Source organism: Ursus maritimus, unplaced genomic scaffold (assembly GCF_017311325.1).
Source record: "Ursus maritimus isolate PB19 unplaced genomic scaffold, ASM1731132v1 scaffold_3, whole genome shotgun sequence".
Lineage (NCBI taxonomy): Eukaryota > Metazoa > Chordata > Mammalia > Carnivora > Ursidae > Ursus > Ursus maritimus.
The window spans coordinates 8,462,176-8,483,591 of record NW_024425563.1 but is presented as its reverse complement, the minus strand read 5'-3'; the positions used below and the strand labels follow the sequence as shown (position 1 = coordinate 8,483,591).

Genomic DNA, 21,416 nt, shown 5'->3' with positions numbered 1-21,416 from the left:
TCGTGAATTCAAATGGACTCTTCTCCCTTTCCTATCATATAATGTTTGATTATTTTCCAAATAATAGAGCTAACTGTAAATCTTTCCTGTGTAACCCTAACTGTGTCTGAGCTAAGACGTTGCTGAACTTGAAAAACCTCTGTTTAAACAAACAAGAGGATCAATAATGAAAAGAGGGGCCTAGTATCCAATTTTTGTTTGCTTGAGTTCCTTTTGAGAGCTTGTTGGGAAGAAATAAAATAAACAATGGAGGTGAATGCAGGAAAACAGTAACAGAAGCCCTTTCTGTCTTGGCAAAGTTCAGAGACAAAAACGGGTCATGCTACCCTCTAGCAAATCTGCTTCATATTCAAGCATCCTTTACAGCAAGCCCAGCAATCACTGGTAGAAGTTTTGCTCAGTAAAGTGCAAACGGGTCTACTAAAATGCCAACATTTTCATTTTGTTTTGATGACTTTCTCAGAGAATAACAATGTTCAGCTTAGTTTTTTTTTTTTTTTTTTTTTGTAGTGCCCTTTGGGAAGGAACACTTTATGTTTTAAAAGCCACACAAAGCTTAACTCAAGCAGTTTCATTGTTCTCTCTCTCTCATGAAGCTAACAAAAAGAGTAATGTATTACTTAATGAAGCTATTCATTGCTTAATAAAAATAAGAATTAGTGACAATAACTATTATACTCACATTAACCTTATTTTCATGCTTTAACATAGAAGTTGCTCTGACGTATTTCTACCACAATTTGCTTCAAAAAAGATAAAGCTGGTGGGTAATATAAATCTGATGACACAGAAGTATCATTGTTATTTTTGAAATCTGATGAAAAACCAGTACTACACTCAGCTATCAGAATCTTAAGTTGTAATACTGATAAGTGGCATCTCTGGGCAGTGGGAGAAAATCTTTGACTTGAAATCCACAAAGGTGGGTCCCAGGTTTTCAACTAACTACTTGATATTTACAAGTCTCCTACCTTTGTGAGTCTTGATTTGCTCATTTGCTCATTTTCAAAATGGGAAGTAGTGCTGGTTAACCAAAGTAGTTATTTGTGTTAAAATGTTTATGTGTTACTTTTTTCAAAGTTCACAACAAATAAAAGCTGATAAAGACCAATATAATAAACATGTAGTACAAGATTTTTTTAACAAATCACAAGCATTCCCTGTAGGTAGTCCCCAATATCACTTAGGACTATTTTTCTTAGACACAGGTGAGTTCACCAAAATTACAAAATCTGTTTGCCAAATCTTATTTAAGATTATTTTTGTTTAAAGACAAAAATTACTAAGAATCTATGCTCTGTGGGGTCAGAAGTTTTGATTTGGATATAGCTGTAGTGTCTAGGACATTGCATGGCACATAGTATTGAATAAATGAATGAAAGAATTCACTGAATATATGCTCTTTTACTATAGTCATGGGGTGATTTAGTTCATAACTATATTCCTCATGATATGTTCTTCATGAATATATTCATGAAAAGATTAAACCCGTGACCCTTAGCTTTTGATAAATTGAACAACCCTTAAGATAATATATTCATGAATATATTCATAAGACTAGAATATTCATAATCATAGAATATATTCAAGAATACTATTTCTTAACACAATTACCTGATATATTGGTAAATCTGATGAATTTGGTGAATTAGTCATTCACCAATTGATTCTCTGGATAATTATTTTTGAACTGGTTTCTAGTGAATTGACCGAGAGTTCCTTCTCTTGGCTCTGACTTATGTGATCGTTGGCAGCTTGGCTACTGGCATTTGGAGTTCACCACCCTCTAAACCCACGAACACACAGATGTCCTCCCATGAAATCTCTGTTGAAGGAGGACAGGACCCCTTCTTTCAAAGGGAGAGAGGTTAGAGTCCAAAGGCTCCTTTAGAGCTACTTCACTGTCTACCAAGAGCTACTTAAACAGCTAATGTTGGCTCACTGTTTCACCTTCTTCTCCCTGAAATCTGTGCCTTCTTATGCCTCCATGTTTTTCAGAGACTGTGGCTTTACTTTGGGTATTTGTGATTGGGTATGAATACTTAGTACACTTGTTAAAAATCGAGCTAGATACAAAGGGAGCACTGGCTTTAGCTGTTAGTCTTAGAATATATTCTCTAAAGAGAATATAGTATATAGAATACATACTAGATGTATAATATGGATATTGTATAGTCTATGTAAGTCAGTTCCCAGCCACATGAGTTTCCTTTTTCAAGTGATGTATGCTTTTTCAAATGTATAACCCCGTCCCTGAAGGTCTTGACCTGTCATGGAGAATAACTCCCATTGTGAGCCATAGTTTCTGATGAAATTATTCTCTCTCAGATATTTGAGAGCAGAAAAAAGATTGAGAACCTTCCAACTAAATGAATGATGGTGGTAGTGAACATGCAAGATCTGACCATTAGGATATTTGAATCATCTGGTTATACCTTTCTATCTAAGAGACATAGACATGCTGAGCTCAAGAAAAATGGGAATGAAGGAAGCTTAAGAGAGAAATTTTAAATAAAGGGAAGATGATAGACTATATTACAACTTCGAGAGAAAGCAAAAGGAAGAAAAAGTAAATATTTTTATATCAGAGTTTTTTTTGTTGTTGTTTTTGGTTTCTTTGTTGGTTTTTTTTTTTTTTTTTTTTTTTTTTTTTTTTTTTTTGCTCTATGAATTAAAACAGTTTATAGTCCCTGCTATCTGTGGGACATCAAAGGGCTATAATTCTAGTTGATAAGTTAATTAAAAAAGGGAAAGCCTTTAAGTGTAGAAATGAAATGAAACATAATTTAAAAAGTGTCATTACCTTTTAAAGCTCTTGAAATGTCCCAGAATCCGCCTCAGAATCTGTATGAAGTCTTTGTACAGCTTCTCATAGATCCCAGTAATATCTTTTTTTCTAATGCACCATAATTCATGTTAAATTAGTGACATTGATAGCTCTCAGGTTTTTTCCTTAATTACTATTGTTTTAATATTCTGCAACTGTGTGTATGCTTCCTAAGTTTTTGATGGCTTTTCTACACATCTGTGTAATGACACTAAAGATAAAAGTGGCTTCAGCATTTTCTAAATTTTTAAGATATTTCCATTAGGGAGGCATCTGGGTGGCTCAGTCCTTAAGCGTCTGCCTTCAGCTCAGGGCGTGATCCCAGGGTCCTGCTCTGCTGGGAGCCTGCTTCTTTCTCTCCCACTCCCTCTGCTTGTGTTCCCTCTCTCGCTGGCTGTCTCTCTCTCTGTCAAATAAATAAATAAAATCTTAAAAAAAAGAAAGATATTTCCATTAGGTTACACATTATATAGACTCATTTCTTATTTTTAACTTTTATTGAAATATGCTGTACATATAGGAAATGCACAGATCATGAGTGAACAGCTCAGTGCATTTTTTTGAAAAACTGAGTACACTCCTATGTAGCCCACTCAGATCAAGACCAACACCCAGATTGCTTCCAAATTTAGTAACTGATGTTAACAGAGGGTTGTCTATCTAGCAACCAATGCTAAACGATGTTCAATAAATAACTACTAAAAAATACAATTGTGCTATAAGAAAAAGAATCTATGTATGGATTTCACTAATATTATCTTTAGCTAGGACATGCCCTGTTAATACGAAAATGATAAATGCTCATCTATATCATAGAACTTTAGTGCTATAAGGCTTTTAATCTACCATAAATTCCCTAAGATAATTCCCTTTGTGGGATATCACTGGAGGGGTGACGTCTTCTAACCCATTTTCAGTATTCTAGAGAATTTCTGCAATAAGGAATAAACGCTCCTGCTAAAAACTTTACCTCTGTCTTCAGTTTTCCAGTGCTTTCTGGGACTCCAATTACTTATGTTAAATCACAGAAATGACAAAGAATTCCCTCTCAGATTTGAAGTAGTAAAAGATCATAGTTCTTTCTGTGGCACATGCTCTACCTCCTAGGTTTGTCCTTTGTCCATTTACCCCAAGATTCCGTGAAGCTACCTGTAGCTCCCACCTTCTACCTGTAGTATAAAATTCTATCAAACATATAAAAATCAAATGACTATCTCCCTATTTTCAGGATGGATTCTTCTCTTTATATCCCAGGTGAAGTCTCTTTATCTACGTTGGGTATTCTATGATCATTGTGTTTAATGTTTAGAGTTATCCAGCAGAGCAAGTACAGATTTATGGACTAAAATATGCAACTTACTTTTAGAAGTATGTATTTCATTAATGTGCTTTATGTATCATCTAATATAGCATTTTTTCCCAAATAGATACATTATCACTGGTTTCTCTACTCCTTCTATATCCGTGTATCCCTGAATGTATTTCAGTCTTAGTTTAAGTGTCTAGAGCTGAGAGGGATCTTGTAATCTGCTGGTATGAATCATTCATTTTACTGATAATTTCTAGGCCAGAGAGCTAAAGTTATTTGCTCACATACTAATAGTGTTTATGCTATCATGCTATCCAAATTTGAACCCAGCTGTACTTTAGTGCATTACACTGCACTAAAATCCTATGTATCTTGTAGCAAATATCACATATCTGTGCACACATATATACAAGGGCCCACACACTGGTGTTATGTACATAGTACTAGTCCTGAAAGCACACTAAATATTAAATCAGCGGCTTTAAAAATTTATGCTTTGATAAAAATATTATTTTTAACATACTGTTTTTAATTTTTCTTCTCTGATGCCTATTACATACAGGTTAAAATTCACAAGAAGGGATAAATTGAATAAATTCATAACCTAAATATATATGAAATTTTAGTTATATAAATTTTATTTTAATGCACTCACCTGTAGCATTTTCCCACTCTTTTTTTTAAATTTTTTTATTATGTTAGTCACCATACAGTACATCCTTAGTTTTTGATGTAGTGTTCCATGATTCATTGTTTGCATATAACACCCAGTGCTCCATGCAATATGTGCCCCCATCACCAGCCTATCCCAATCCCCCACCTCCCACTCCTCTTTCGCCACTAAGAGTGAGAAAAATTACCAAAAGGCAGCTGACACTTAAAAAGGATTGTCATTGAATTGAAAATTGCAGAAGAGACTAGTTCATAAATACCTGGAGATGTTGCCCTTTGTGGTTCAGTGCTCATTAGTAGTCCAGTTGGAGGAAACACCATTGAGCTGAAATGCACAGAGACTGTCTGTCACGCTAGGAATCATGTAGTAAAACAAGTAGTAGAGAGGTTGGCAGAAAAATAACTACTTGTAAAGGGTAGGGACTGAATTTTTGCCTATGTCTATGGCCGAGGTACATTATCTAAGTACATTATCTAGTCTTTGAGTAAGGATGGAAAATTATTCATTGACAGGTATAAAAACAGTAAAAGGGGGGTAATGCAGAATTTCTTGACATGAGAAACTATGGTTTTATTATGCGTTTTATGGTGCAATTTAAAAATAAAGATTTACATTCAAATTATAAAGGATTGTTCCTGAACATAATATTTTAAGATGTCTATTTTATGCCAGGACTCTGATCATGATTATTCTCTGAACTCAGGAATTTCTGAGCCTCTGTGTGGCTGGATAACCTCTCTAACTTAAAAGTGGTTCTCTCACTGGAGTTACCCAGCATACACAGATATAAAAAGGCTTTATTTTAATCAAAGCCACTTAAATTCACTGTTCTGTATGCTTATTATAAAGCCAAGACATGGAAAAATATTTAGAAAGAAAGAGGGAATTTTGTGCTATATCTAGTTTTAGAGAAAACCCACCTTAAATTCTGGCAATGTTAATTTTAAGCTTTTAATTTGTTTTATTATCAAAATTTAGAGAAAAAATGAGAAAATGTTTCAGAGATTAACCTAAGATAAATTGCCATTATTATCTTCATTTATGGGCTCCTATCATTCTTTCTCTCAGATACTCTTTTTGCATTACTTCTATAATGCGGATGTGATGGAATAGACAAACAGTCATTAACCAATAGCATCATGTAGCAATATATTCTCCTTAATGTGCACAAGGACAGGAACTGTGTGCCTTTGGGAAGTGGAAGAGCTGAGGCACTGTAATCATTGTAGTACCTCTCTGGCAGGGCTATGCCACCCAGGAAGATGGGGATCAACAGATGTTGAAGAATGTGTTACAGTTAGACTATGAAAACAAGAGAATGCTTACACTTGGGATTATCTCCTGTTTAATAAAAATCCCCAGCTGGGTACCAAAATCATCTCAGCTACAGTCTGTCTTCCCAACTTATTTCTTATTTATTTATTTTCCCTGTGCCATGCAACTCTAGTTTATAAAATACAGGGAAATGATTCATAGAAATTATAAAAATATTTAAAAATTATAGAAATACATGAGATATTTAAATCTTATTAGCTGGCACAATAAGGCAAACTTCTTGAGGCCAGGAATCATCATATTTATTTATTTATTTATTTTATCCAATACAGTGTTTCTGATAGGAATACCCTCAGAAAAAGAAAAATTGATTTGAATGTCCTTGCCATTTGGACAGTGTCAATTTCCTGTAAACAAGGCTGATTTTGTGCCTTTAGAGAAAATTGTAGGATATTTCAGTTTATCTGAAACGTATGCGGAACAAAGATAAAGGACTAAATACAACTTCAGTCAATTTAGATTTAAGAAATAAATTATAATGATAATAATGAAAATAGCTCATTTTCCCCAAGTGGTTTAGGAATCATTTCCCAACCACAATTGCTATCTAAGACAAATACAAAACAGTGAATATAAAAATTAACAATGAATATTTAAGTTTAAAACCAATTAACTGGCATATTTATTTTAAAAATTAAGGAACAGAAAATATAACCAATAAGCCATTAAATGGAAAAACTGGAATGTAAGAAAAGTAATGAATCTGAAAAGCATAAATGAATTGATGGTATTTTCATTGCCCAGTAAAGTCAGTGATGCAATTAAAAGATGATGAATTATATAAACCAGGTTCTGAACCTGAAAGAGGAGGCACACCCCTGAAATTACAAACATATTTTGGATATATGAATAAGGATTTTTCTTAGGATTCATAATGTTCTTCAGATTTTCAGCATAGACTATTACTCAAAATTCTCCTCCTGTGTAACCCAACTATTCAAGGACTCTATATGTTCACTTTTTGCACTCCTCACCTGCCATGTCCCCCTCAGCCCATTCCAGTTACCATTGAACTCCGTTACTCCCAAATCTAGTGTCCACTTCCTGTCATCATTTTACTTGATAGCTCACAGGCATCCTCTCTTGGAAGCTTCCCTTCTTCTTGAATAGTCTCTCCCTTAACAGCACATTATCCTGGTTTATTTCCTGTTTTACTGGCTACTCTTTCTCAGTCTTATTTCCTACCCTGTCCTCCTCTTTCCAATTTCTAACTTTAGAGCATGCCAAGACTCAGACTAAACTGTCCTCTTTATCTCCATGTTCTCTCCAGGTAGGCTTATCTAGTCTCAGGCCTTATGCTTGTGGCATCAGATTTCTATGTCCAGACCTTACTTGTCTCTTGAGTTCCAGACACAACTATGCAAGTACTTGCCTGCCATCTCTCCTTACATGTCTAATAGTTATACCCAACATTACCTCCCTTCCCCAGGATCCCATTATTTAAATGACATTCACTTCCACTCAAATGCTTCAGTCACAAATCTTCATCTTTCTCAAACTTTTGATCACCAATTGAGTAAGATCTGTCAGTGGTATCTCTAAAAGATATGACCAATCTGACCACTTTTCTCCAGTGCTAACCTCTGTCCACATCTCCATCATCTCTTGTCCTCACTACTGTACGAGCTTTCTAAGAGGTCTCCCTGCTTTCACTCTTGCCTCCCTACATCCACTCAACTTATAGTAGCTAGAGTATATCCTTAAAATGGAAACAGCACCATGGCACTTTCCGTGTAAGACATAAGAAAGGTTTTCTATCACACTTAATAAGTAATTTTCTAATTACAGCTCACAAGGCCCTTACTTATCATACCTCTGCCTCTCTATTTGTTCTCATTTCCTCAGTCCTGCCCTCTTAATCTCTGTACGCTAACCACTGTAGTCATATTAGTGCCTGGGACTCTAATACACCAAGTATTTTTTCCTTTGGGGCTTTTGCATGAAATCGCCATGTGACTGACCTCTTGTCCTTCAGGTTTCAGCTTGACTGTCCCCTCCTCAGAGGGTTCTGTCCTTGTCAAACAATCTTATCAAGCCCCACAATTCTCTCCATCATGACATCTGTTTGATTTCTGTGATAACATTTACCATACCTGAAATTGTACTGTTACCCTGCTAGTTATTGCCTATGATCTGTCTCTGCACACAAGAACGTAAGCTCTCTGAGGGCAGGACCTTGTCTGTCTTCTTCACTGTTATATCCTGGTGCCTAAACAATGCCAGTCATGCAGCAGGAGAACTATAAATGAGTGAAAGAATGTAAGTAATTCTTTGGAGTGGAACTCTAGGAGAGCTTGAGCTAGTGGAGGTAAATCTCCATGTTATTCTCCTGAAATGCTGAAAAGTTAGGCTGAGAAGACAGGACTGTCAAGTTTCCCCCATCTGGGGAAGTCAGAGAATTTAGGAGATGATGATTGTTGCTGCTTGTCCCTTTTATACTTTTCTCCATTCTTCAACTATAGCATCAAAGTAATCTACAAGGTTTGCAGGTTTTTATGGTAAAAACTAGAATAAAATACACCAGGTATTAAGTGTGATGTCTCTTGATGATATGAATCTTTTTTTCCCTCCAGTATACTTTTTTGAGTTTCTGTGTTTTCTTCAGCACATCTTGTTTTATAGATGAAAAGCATTTATAAAAACCCTTTATTTATGACTCAAAACTCATGTAAGATGCCATTCCTCAATATTGTCTTTATCTGCCCTATGCAGATACACATACAACCCACAAAATGTAATATATGCCTTTTGTAAAACCTTGGAAGTACTTTTTCTTTATACATACATGCATTTGCCTTTGTACATGTATAACAAAAATAGTAATGATAAAATAAAAGCTGCTACTAGCTATTGATAGTATCAGGTGGCTCACACACAGTATGGCTCATACATTATTTATAACAACTCTCTGACATAGTACTACATCTTCCTCTAAAAGTGAGGAAACCAAGTTGCAGAGAGGCTTAGTAATTGCCTCAAAATAAAATAGCTAGATTTTTCTACGGCAGAGACCACATCTGACTTACTTACCTCTGTATCTTCAATGCTAACGTGGTGCTTGGGAAACAGTAGGTACTGTACATATTTATAGATGAACAATGTAGTTGGCATTTGAATCTATGTGAGAGTGACACCTAGACTCTTAAGTGCAGTATCACACTATATCTTTGGTTTTATCTCTATGTGCACATTAATCAGAAATCTTATGAATTGAAACCCTCTTTGAAATTAGCAATAACTTCTTCTTCAGTGCAGCTTGTATTACATTTTATATTCAAGGCAAGATCAAATACTGAAATGAATGAGTGACTGAATGAATGAATCTTTCAGAATTAGTGAATAAACTAGAATCCTGAATTGACAAGATTTTTTGAAGTTGAGTATTTCCATAGCCATATTCTTACTTAAGTTATGTTCTTTGGAAGGTTATCTCAAGAGAAAAGTGACCATAGAATAATCATAAAGCTTTGAATAAGATATTTTGAAGTACAGTGGTATTTGACTTTTCGCTGGGAATCAGTAATGCTTAAGAAAATTATTAGAGATTTTTATATGAAAATGTAGCCCTGGGGGTAGTTACTTAATTTTTTTTAACATCCTAAAATATTGGCCTCTAAAAGCTTAACATATTAATACAGAGTCTAATTGGGGTTTATTTGTTTAATAGAAAATAATGGCATGTTATACATTGGGTTTCTCATTGTTCGATAATTGGGAAAACAAAGCAAAAAACAGGCCTTGAATAAAATTCAGTTGAATTTAAAAAAGAGTATCATTATTACTTCCAATTCTTTTAAAAAATGTTTTTTATATTTTTGAAGTAAAAATTACATACAGTTGTTCTTTATTACTTATGGTAGTTACGTTCTCTGTAGGCATTGCAAACACTGAATTAGTGAATATTGAACTACTGCTCCTATAAAAAATATAGGGTTAGGTTCCTGCAAGCCTCTGGTCACAACATTGTCATCAGCTGAGCAGTACAGAACCTTGCTTTTTGTGTGTTTCTGTTTAAAGTTCTCTTGTTTAATGCATATAATTGATTCATTAACATTGAACTCACAGCCCACAGCATTATAACCTGTACCTGAAAGAAGCTTATCTAACATTCATCCTTTTTCTTTGTAAGACATGTCACAGCTTTCTTGATGTTAGGAACACTAACCAGCACTTCAGCACTGCATTCAGGGACCTTTTTTTATTTTTATTGATTGGTTGATGTGTGTGTGTGTGTGTGTGTGTGTGTGTACATTATAGTGATTCAGCAATTCTATACATTACTATGTGCTCATCATGATAAGTGTACTCTTATATCCTCATCACATATTTTACCATCAGGGACCATTTTAAATAACAAAATCAACAACAACAACAAAAAACCCACAAAAATGGGAGAAACATGGTATTAAATATGCAGTGGAAAGAACACTTGGTAACAGGATGAAAGCTTAACCAAGGTGGCAGAGTGCTGCCTTTTTTGACTTCATCTGGGAACTTGTACCAAATGGCTCAAATTTTCTCCTGATCTATGCATGCTCAAGTCTGTGAATAACCATGAAAGTACATGTATTGACTTGGGGTTACAAATAAATACTAGCAAGTAAGCGAACTCACAAATACTGGCTCCACGAATGAGAATCAGCTGTGTGTGAAATGCACAGATCTTAAATGTACAGTTCAGTGGGTACTGATAAATACACATACATAACGTGCCCAGCCTCCAGTGGAGATAGGAAACGTGTTCATCACCTCAGAGAGTTTCCAGAGAGTTTCCTTCTACCACTCCCCTGTCCATTCCCATCTGCACCTCCCTCGTGGGCAACCAAACCACTGGCCTGATTTCTATCACTGCTGGTTAGTTTTGCTTTTCAGGAATTTCATACATAAGGATTCAGTCAGTGTTATTTTTTGTTATCTACATTCTTTCAGGCAAAAAAATGTTGTTTGTACCACTAGTTCATTCTTTTTTTTTTTATTACTTAGCAACATTTCTTTGTATTGAATTTAAAAATTCAATACAAATACAAATACAAATACAAATACACTGTGTGGATATAGCATTATTTTCAGTTTAGACCTGTAAGAAATAAAGCTGCCAAAACATTCTTTTGCAATATTTTTGCAACATATATTTTGATTAGAGTGAGTAAATATTTAGGAGGGGAATTGCTGGGTGATAGGATTAACATATGTTTAACTTTATTAAAGAAAAAACAAAACTGAGCTGCCAAAGAATTTTTCAAAGTGGTTATACAATTTTACATCTCACTGACAGTGTATGAGTTCAAATTGATCCTGATCTTAGCTAGTTCTTTTAGTTTTGAACCCCTGAAGTGGGTGGAAAGTTGTATATCATTATGGTTTTAATTTCCCTGATGACTAACAACACAATAATAAAAAATTTCATGCAATATGCTTTCCTGTATGTATTTATCTGTCTTAAAGATTCCATTCAAGTGGCTCTTTCAAGACAAAGACATGTTGCGAAGTGACTTTTGGTCTGTACCTATAGAGGAAAGCATTTGGCAGTTTCTTCAGCTGACAAAAATAAAAGAACTTTGCCTGCCCAGGCACCTTATTACATGTTCTGTCTGACCACAAGTGATCATCTTTACGATGTGGTTTGTATTGGCACGTAAAAGTGAGCAAGGTTAAGTGAGATCAAGTTTCTTATGATATGGAATTTATAGATAATATAAGAAATAGTGCATGGCATATTTATAAAGAGATACATTCTCTTTTTACTTTTTTATTACATAAATGGATAATTGATAACTTTTGAGATCTGTCAGTAGCACATCAGAATACTGTAACTGCCTAAAGATGGATTCATATCCTAGGAAATTTTTCCCTTAAGATTGAATACTGAGCAAAGACTTGAAATTCCAGTCATTGTAATTTTATTTGAAGCATTTTCAAACAGATGTTGCATCTTGGTTTGCTACTATATTTTAAATACTTTCTTTTTTTCAATATTCATTAAACTAGTCTCTTCTTCTTGTCTCTAATAAGAGAAACATCTGTTTCTTCTTATTCTATCAGTGTAACCACCTCAAGAGCCTTACTTTAAAAAATAATACCATTAGGAAGACTGCCTAGCTAGAATATGCTTCATTAACATGTTACATCTGCATACAAAACAAGTTTTTCTAACAATTATAAGTTAGAGAAATGTAAGCGAAAATATTATAAAACAATTTAGTTATCTTATGAAAAAAAAATTAAGACCAGAAGCTGGAATATGGTTTCAGAGATGTTGGTTTTATGTTAAAAACTCTCTTTGTAAAAATATGTTTCCTTTTAGAATATACAGTTGAAAAGTTTTGGTTGTTAGGAATTAATAACTGGAGGTATCAATTATAAAGTAAGATCAAATAAACATTAAGTGTAAAAATTACATCAAAGTGATATATTTTTAAAACACAAATACTTTGGAATAAATGTACTCCAGTTTATATCAGTCTTCTCAAAATTAGTCACCATGGGAAGTCCTTGCTTGGAATTATATTTATTTTTGGAAATACTTCACAAACATTCAGTGAACCATTATCAGGTTTTTTTTTGTTTTTTTCAGAACCATATCTATTGAATAATCTAGTTAAAACACACACATACACACACACACATACACACACACACAATTTGGAGAGGAGAAAGCAGGCCTTAACAATGAAAGAATAAGACTGATTATTATGTAGCTCAAAGTTGGCTTAAATTAGCTTAAAAATTGTTGACCCTGATATTAAGAAGAGATACAATCAGCTACCCTACCAAATCCCCAAATTCCTCACCACTGATATTGCATGATTGGATTTATATGGGGGAGGAGGATATTTGTTCATAAAGAAAATCAATTTTTAATCATTTTATAATAGTTAATGCTTATAGAATTAAACAACAACCCGACTTGATATTTAGAGAGCTGGGCTCACTGACGGTGTAAGAAACAGGAGTTACTGAGTGCTAACTATGTGTCAAGCACTTCTCTAAATGACAACATATTTACACATAATCATTGCAAGACCCCTTTGAGGTAGATACTTTTATTAGTCCCATTTAACAGGTAAGAGAACCGGGACAGGCTAAATTGCTGAAGGTCTGGCTATTAAGTGAGCAGAAATGAGGTGTGTATTCCAGATGGTCTGACTCCCGAATCCCTGCTCTGTCCTTTAGGCTCTCTGCCCCTCTGAGGGTGAGTCTGTAAGTTGGACACTCCTGGGCTCTGAATGCTTTCTCAGTCTCAAAGAGGACATGGTACATGTGTGCCTGAATAGAATATGACCCCAAACATAGGGCAGTCCCCCATTTTTTCAGCAAGATAATTAAGAGTACCTTTTAACTAACTTGCGTGTAAAAACTTTTAGTTCTATAAGTAAATATATGTATAATATTTACATAATGACTATGTTTTTAAAATTATATACATAAATAAGTTAGGAAGTATATTTTCTGCTCTCACTTTTCGGAAATAATTTTGTTCCAGTTTCTTCACATGCAGCTTTAACATCACTGTCTTTGTCACAACCGTGAGTCATCACACACAGTTTTTCAAAACAAATCATCATCATCTCTAAGTTGTTTGTACACAGGAATTTTTTTTACGGCCAGTGTTGTCACTGGACACTGGACATTATTTTTCTAAGCTTCAAGTGCCCATTAGCATAGGACACACTTTTTTTCAGTTGTCTCGTCATTTATGATTCCACGTTTTAAGACTTACTTTATTACTGTCTTGTTTAGAGAGCTTACTTATAACTACACCAATATTTGTAATCTCCCCCAAAATAATAAATTTAAGTCTTAGCTTCCTTCTCTATAAAATGAAAGTCATCAAAACTTAAAAAAAATTTTGACATAATGAAATGGATATAAATATAGTGCTTCTTGGGTGCCAGGCACGGTTTTAGTGCTATAGAAATACTAATTAATCTACTCCTCAAAACAAATCCATGAGTTGGATAGTGTTATTTTCATTTTAGAGAAGAGAAGCCTGAGGCACGGAGTGGTTAAGTAAAGTGCCCTGGTTGGCAAGGAACAGAGCAAACGCAGGCAGCCTGGCTCCGGCACCGGTCCTCCTCACCTCATGCTGTTTCCCATCCTGCTGTCTTCCTGCTTACTGTCAGGAAGAGTCAACACACTAACATATAGACTGTGCATTCGTAGTGCCACACACATATGAGGTCTCAGGAAGTGCCAGCCATATGAGACATGGGGGTCTTTTCTAAGTATTAGTAACTAGCATCCTTCTTTTTTGGACTGTTCCCTAGCCACTGTGCAGCCACTAGGACCCCCTGCTTCCAGGAGTATGGGTCCCTGGTGAGTCTCTCTGTTTCCTGGGATATTCATGGGCTCTAGAACAGTGAGTGGAAGAATACCATGTCTTTAACAGCAAATGAAAAGTACTGCTTTCATCCTGTTTGTTAATGTGTTCTTTGTTATTTATGACTCACAATTTTTTTTTTCTTTTCTAAGATTTCGTCCATTTATTTGAGAGAGAATGAGCGAGTGAGCAAGCGAGAGAGTGCAAATAGGGAGAGGGGCAGATGGAGAGGGAGAAACAGACTCCTTGCCAAGCAGGGGTCCCAATGTCCATCCCTGGACCCTGGGATCATGACCTGAGCCGAAGGCAGACACTTAACCAACTGAGCCACCCAAGTGCCCCTGTGACTCACAAATTTCTGATAAAACTTGAGATGATGATACTTTTTTTTTTTCTGAATAAATGTATTGATACTTATTCTAAGTACCTATCTTGTAGCAATGGTCTGGTCAACTGTGGTATTCTGAGTGGATTTCAAATACTGAATTCCAAAAGCTCTTAAATTTAATTAATGTTCAATTTCATATGAATTAAAATTTGCTAAACAAAACTGTTCCTTTTTAAAAAACACTGTAAAGACGCTATTCCTTATAGCTTTTCTGAAGTGAAACTAATTCCGTACCATATCCCCCAAGTAACAGATGGTCCAGGAAATGATAAAGGCAAAACAAATTTGGAGCAAGTTTGCAGGGGAGGTCACATATATATTTTTTAAATTTTAGTCCTTACGTAAAAAGAGTGAACACAAAGTTCTATTTGCTCAGAGTTTCACAAAGTATGAAAATGATTTAAGTGAATATTCATGGGCTAATTCTAACGTTCCTCAGAGAAAATGCTAGATCTTGAGTCTCATACTTTTAATATAAAATTTCAATTTTAATTACAATTGTAGGGGAAAACCATTGATGTAAGAAAATACTAAAAGACATGTAGCATGGAGGGGATTCCAGTACCACAAAAACCTGATGGTGCAAATGCTGAAAGTTAGCAAATGAAACTGGATGGTGTGTCAGTTATTTACCATCCTGTTACAGGAGACAAGGACATCCCGGAAATTGAGCTCTGCCCAGGTGTGGTGGCTGTGGAAATGTGTGTGTGTGTGTGTGTGTACGAGCAGGCATACGCGCATGCACATAGTGTAAGTGAACCCTGATCTTGGATGCACAGAGGTTATATGACATGTTTTGTTGCTGTCTGGTTTGTTTTTGGTTTTTGTTTGTAAGAATTGAGCCTCTGCAAATAGATATGTCTGCATTTCAATTCTAACTTCTGCCATTTATTAACTATGAGATACTTGAACTTTATTAGATTCAGTTTTCTTACCAATTTATTTGAGGCAGTAATTCCTAAAACACTTAGTGTGAATTCTAAATGAATCAAATGCAAGGACTTATCAGAGTAACTAGCATATAGAGCTTAAACACTGTATCTTTAAATACATCCACAGAGCTAATGCAGTTAGATTCTGCTCTAGAAAAAGACTTCAGGCTATTAGTTTTTATAACATGTGGATGAAGAAAATGTTTTTAAAGTAGCGTATTTTCTTTTGAGCAAGTAGATCATTCTTTCCCCATTGAAGTATTGAACTTCATTGTATCTGGGAGCCTATTCATATCATAGATTGCTAAGGCATACCTCTTGAAGATTAAAAGTACAAAATAATAGTTGGAATTAAAATGAATAGAAATCACAGTTTAAGCTCAGATGCAGCAGTGGTTGTTATCAACAAGCCTGCTTTTATCTGAATTTTTTATTTCTCTAGTAATTAAGTTTCTTGAAAAAAAATAACCTTTTTATTTTTATCTGATTGGAATAATAGACCTTTTGCTATGAACAATTTAGCTGATGCTGTTCGTTTGTAAATTAATTGTCTGATGGAGAAATGTTCACAGGAATTTTTAGAAAGGCATTCTGGTCTACTGTTTAGAACAGAAAGATGTCAGCTGATGGTGTTTTATAAGTGACCTTTTCTGGATGTGTGATTATTTAGAATTAGATTTTGAGATTGAACATTTCTAACATTGATGTCCTTGGGATCCATGCCCCAAAATTGCATTTCAAAGTAGGGCTCATCACATTATAAAGGCAAAACCCAAAACCATGCACTTCTATGCTTACTCAACTCTAAACCCAGTTTTGTACTCTACAGGAAAATGTTATGGTGAAGATACAGTCTTCTGTGCCTCTGTTCTGGGGGAGAACCCTGATGTAACCTACTTGAGAAGGAAATATTTCAGGAAACACTACTACTTGTCTGACAGCTAACTGATTTTAATTTTAGAATAAGACTTTACATTTACATAGTAATTTCACAGTACAAAATTGTGCATATATATTATACCTTTTGTAACTTGGAGGTTATTCAGTATTAATTACTTTAAAGCAGGGATTTTCTGTTTTCCTCCATTGAAATAAAATCTGTTGAATATGTATTTCTAAATTAAAATTTGAAAACCCTAAAAAAAAAAAAATACCTGAGGTGTGGTTTTTGTAATGATATTTACCAGTGTAACAGCAGTAAATACTCCATATATGTGGCAATCTTATAAGCTCCAACAGGCTTTAATTTTTCTCATTAAAATCGTATTTTTGTTTAATAGTATAAGCAAACCAAAAGTTTATGCTTTTTCTGCAAAGAACCACAGAGTAAATAGTTTAGGCTTTGTGAGTGATAACAAGTCTCTGTAACAACTACTTTGGCTTTGTAGAGCAAGACAGTATGTAAGCAGATGAGTGTGGCTGCATTTAACAAAACTATGTGGGCTCTAAAATTTCAATTTTATATATTTTATTATTGTTGTTATAATTATGTGTTTTCAACTATTTAAAGATGTGAGAACTACTCTTAGCTCTCAGGCCATGCAAGAACGGACAGTGCAGGCCAGGTTTGGCCTATGAACTCGTTTGCAGGCCTCTGATCAGAGGCTTGGAGCTGTCATTTGTGCTTTGTGCTTCATTGACTTGCTCTCATTTCATTTTTAGCTACCTTGCTTGCGAGGCTTCTCTTTCTTTTATGAATCTGAAATGTATCTTCAAGTAACTTCTTCCTGTGGATTCTAAATTATTCTGTCTGGCCTGGGACAAAATCCCTTCCCTTTGCCAGAGCCCAGGCCTTTATAAGTTCAAAGAAAGCCACTCTGACCCTCTTAGACTCCACTCTCTGTCTCTGTCTTAGTGTTTCTTAAGATCTTTCCAGATGCTTATTTTCAATGGCTGATCTCCTTGTTTGCTCCTTAATTTTCTATTCTTTACAAAATGAGCACAAAACTAACAAAAACTTAAAGTAATTATCTGTCTAATGGAGAGTTTAAAAGAGTTTTTGTTTCCGAAGATCTTTGTACTAAGCCACAGTGAACTATGGTTGTTAGGAGTGGGAGCTGTTGATTTATTTTTGTTGGTTTGTTTGTTTAAATAGAACCTAATTCGTTATAAAGATATGTTGTTTGTAAATGATCAGATAACCCAGGTATTATTTCCTGTGGTTATGAGTGGTTAATTAGCACATATTTTTTAGTTCTTAATTTCTACAAACTGTATATACTTGCCAGACATGGTTATTGAGAGAAAATAATAGTACAAAAAATTTTCTTAAAAACAGAGAGACATTAGATAAAAACCATAAATCCGTTTTGTTATCAGAGAGTGGCTTCTAGTAAACCTAATCGTAAAATAAGTAATTTAGTTAAAATAGTTCATTATCACCTCCCAAACAGCTTTATTCACTCCATTCATTTTCCCAGGTATGCCAATGGCTCATTAATGACTATTCGCCTACTTTATTGGGTTCTGTTATGCCTTATCTGTCCAATGGAGGATAGAATCACTTAAGATATTAAAGAGACATGATATCAATTGCAAGTAGCACTGAATTTTTCTAGATGAAAACATAGTAATTTTTACCAACAAATTTCTGACCTTGTTGGTATTGAAAATTGTTTTAAACTCTACCATCTTTAGAAAATAAATTGACTTTTTTTACTTAACAGGTTCTGGGTTGAATGACGGACAGTGGCATGAGGTTCGTTTCCTAGCTAAGGAAAATTTTGCCATTCTCACCATCGATGGAGATGAGGCTTCAGCTGTTCGAACTAATAGTCCTCTTCAAGTTAAAACTGACGAGAAGTACTTTTTTGGAGGTAAGACTACCATTTTTATTGGTTAACTAGTACATTTGCTAGAAACAGAGTTTCAATGAAGATTGATTATGAAGTATTTATATTTGATTCAGTAGACTCAGTAGATCTCAGGGAAAAAACCAAACCCTTATTCCATGAGCTAAAAAGAGTGGCAAATTTATTCTTCTTCATGATAAAGGTATTCTTAGGATATCACCATATTCTTCTAGTTTATTTCAAATATTCAAAGTATAAAGCATGAGATTCTGGATCCATTCATTCTCATAATACTATCCTCAGGAGTCAGATCCTTGTGTCACCTATTGCTGTGTAATTAATTACTCCAGATCTTAGTGGCTTAGAACAACAAACATTGCCTCACAGTTATTGTAGTCCTGAATTTTTTTTTTTTTTTTTTTTTGAGTAGGCTCCCCACTCAACATGGGGCTTGGACTCACAAATACAAGATCAAGAGTCACATGCTCCACCATCTGAGCCAGCCAGGGCCCCCTGTCTCACAGTTATTCTAGATCATGAATTCAGGAACAGTTTAGTTGGCTGATTCTGACTCAAGGCCCCTCATGAGGTTATTCTGCCCAAGCGCATGACTCTGACTGCATCATCTGCAGCCTTGACAGGGCTAGAGAGTATGTTTCCAAGAAGGTGCACTCAGGAGGTTGACAGTTGGTGCTGGCTGTTGTCTGGGGCACCTCAGTTCTTCTCCATGTGGCTCTGATTTTCCAGGCCTGTCTTCTTCAAGCCACCTCTCGCATAGGTGATTAGGCTGAGAAAGGAGATCGGGGGAGAGGAGCAGAGAGGAAAGGAAAGCCAGTAAATGGGAGAGAAAGTTTCCAAGATGGAAGCTGAAGTTTTGTTATAATCTAGTTTTGGAAGTGACATCCCATCACTTCAGTTATACACAGTTTGGTAGAATCGAGTCACTAAATCCAGAGCACACTTAAAAGAAAGGGATTACATGAGGAGACATGCATTGAGAATGTCTTTGAAGCTACCTACCACAGGTTGCCTTACAGGAAAGCCATCTTACCACACATATCTTGGTTCTTAAGTGATGAAAAAATTAGTGAAAAAGAAGATTCTCTTAAAACAATAAATTCTACTATATGTGAAAAAGTGTTGTAAGCATGGACCTGGGCATTTTTTTTTTTTTAAAGATTTTATTTATTTATTTGACAGAGATAGAGACAGCCAGCGAGAGAGGGAACACAAGCAGGGGGAGTGGGAGAGGAAGAAGCAGGCTCACAGTGGAGGAGCCCGATGTGGGGCTCGATCCCGTAACGCCGGGATCACGCCCTGAGCCGAAGGCAGACGCTTAACCGCTGTGCCACCCAGGTGCCCCTGGGCATTTTTTTTTTAATTTGAAAAATGTATGCTGCCAGAATTTTTTTTATCATTAATGAAATATGGGGCAGCTTTTTATTAAAGTGCTAGATGTGTTATTTAAATCAATATATCTTTCACTAGATTATTGACTTCCTTATCCTGAATCACGCAATGAGATCTAAAAAATATATTGCATTCTTAGGAAAGGCTTTGTTAAACTTTAAAAAACATGTGTACATATATTTGCTTCTCAAAATATATTTATTAATATTCACATTTATTTGCTTATTTAAGTGTTTCTATATCAGTATATTTATATGTGTATATATATATATATATATATATTTCTAATTATTAGAATAAGCCTATTTGAGAGCAGTCGTCTTGTGTGTTTTATTCCCTGCTATATCCTCCATGGTCTTAGAAAAATTCCTTGAATATAGATGACCAATAAATATGAATGAATTAGTAAACTTAGAAAAACAAGCAAGGGCAAGCATTTTACTCCCAGCTGTTTAAAAGGAGAAATAGAAGCCCACAGAGCTTTACTGACTTGCCACTGAATTTGTAGCCAGCACCTGAACTCAAGACCTCTGACTCTTGTGCCAGAGTGTTTCTCGCTCTACATCATAATATGATGAGTGATAACTCAGAGCAAAGGACCTGAGCTAGACCTCTCTGTCTTGAATCTTACATTGTTTTCATTGGAAATTAAAAACTACATGTTTCTAAAAAGGCTCTCAATATTTGATGAGTTGGGTGGAAGTCAGACAAGATGTCTTATAAGTGACTAAACTGGGGCTTATTGATGTGAGAAAAAGTAACCCAGTTGCCCAACTGGTTTTCCTGCAAAAACATATTTAATGTGATGGGCTTTTGGCCAACAGTTTTCATTGCTGTCATAGAAAATGGATCACAGTAGTCAGTTGGAAAGCTATTGATAATCCCTGCCCATCCAAATGGCGGTGGAATATCTTTGGCCATCGATGAGCATGCTGAATGCTTAAGGCAAGTTTTGGTCTATTTCTGTCTACATGGGTAGCCTCATAGCTATAACTGACAAATTTAAGGCACAGAGTGGGATATGAAGTCTTCATAGTGTGCTATTTACTATTGCTTTACAGAGTTTGGTTTTCAAACCCAGTGGTTAGGAGCATGCTTTCTCCCTCTTGGGTCTTTGGTCTGCCATTGGGAAATGCTGTCAGCAGATGATCGTGATGCGTCTTTGGTTATATCTTCATTAGCTGAATCCTTGGAATATATGAGAATCACCAGGGGAACTTATTACATTTCAGAATTCTCAGCCCCCACTCCTAGAACTCAATGCAGAATGCTGGGAAAATAAAGAATTTTAAGTTTCAAGTTATTCTGGCACAAATGATCTGAAGAACAGAATTATAGATCAACCTGAGCCAATTTGCATGCACATCTTTCAGATTCTTCTGAAAGACATCAGTCACCGAAAAGTGAGATAAGTGAGAATTAACTACTGT

At 35.3% G+C, this 21,416-nt stretch overlaps 1 protein-coding gene across 1 annotated transcript in view; it reads left to right on the top strand.

Annotated features, from left to right (window-relative positions):
* The window catches only part of CNTNAP2 (contactin associated protein 2), a 1,324,851-nt gene that overhangs the window by 430,090 nt on the left and 873,345 nt on the right, over positions 1-21,416 (top strand). The window contains exon 9 of the mRNA XM_008697394.2: positions 18,451-18,600. Coding sequence (XP_008695616.2) covers positions 18,451-18,600 — 150 coding nt within the window. The remainder of the gene's footprint in view (positions 1-18,450; positions 18,601-21,416) is intronic.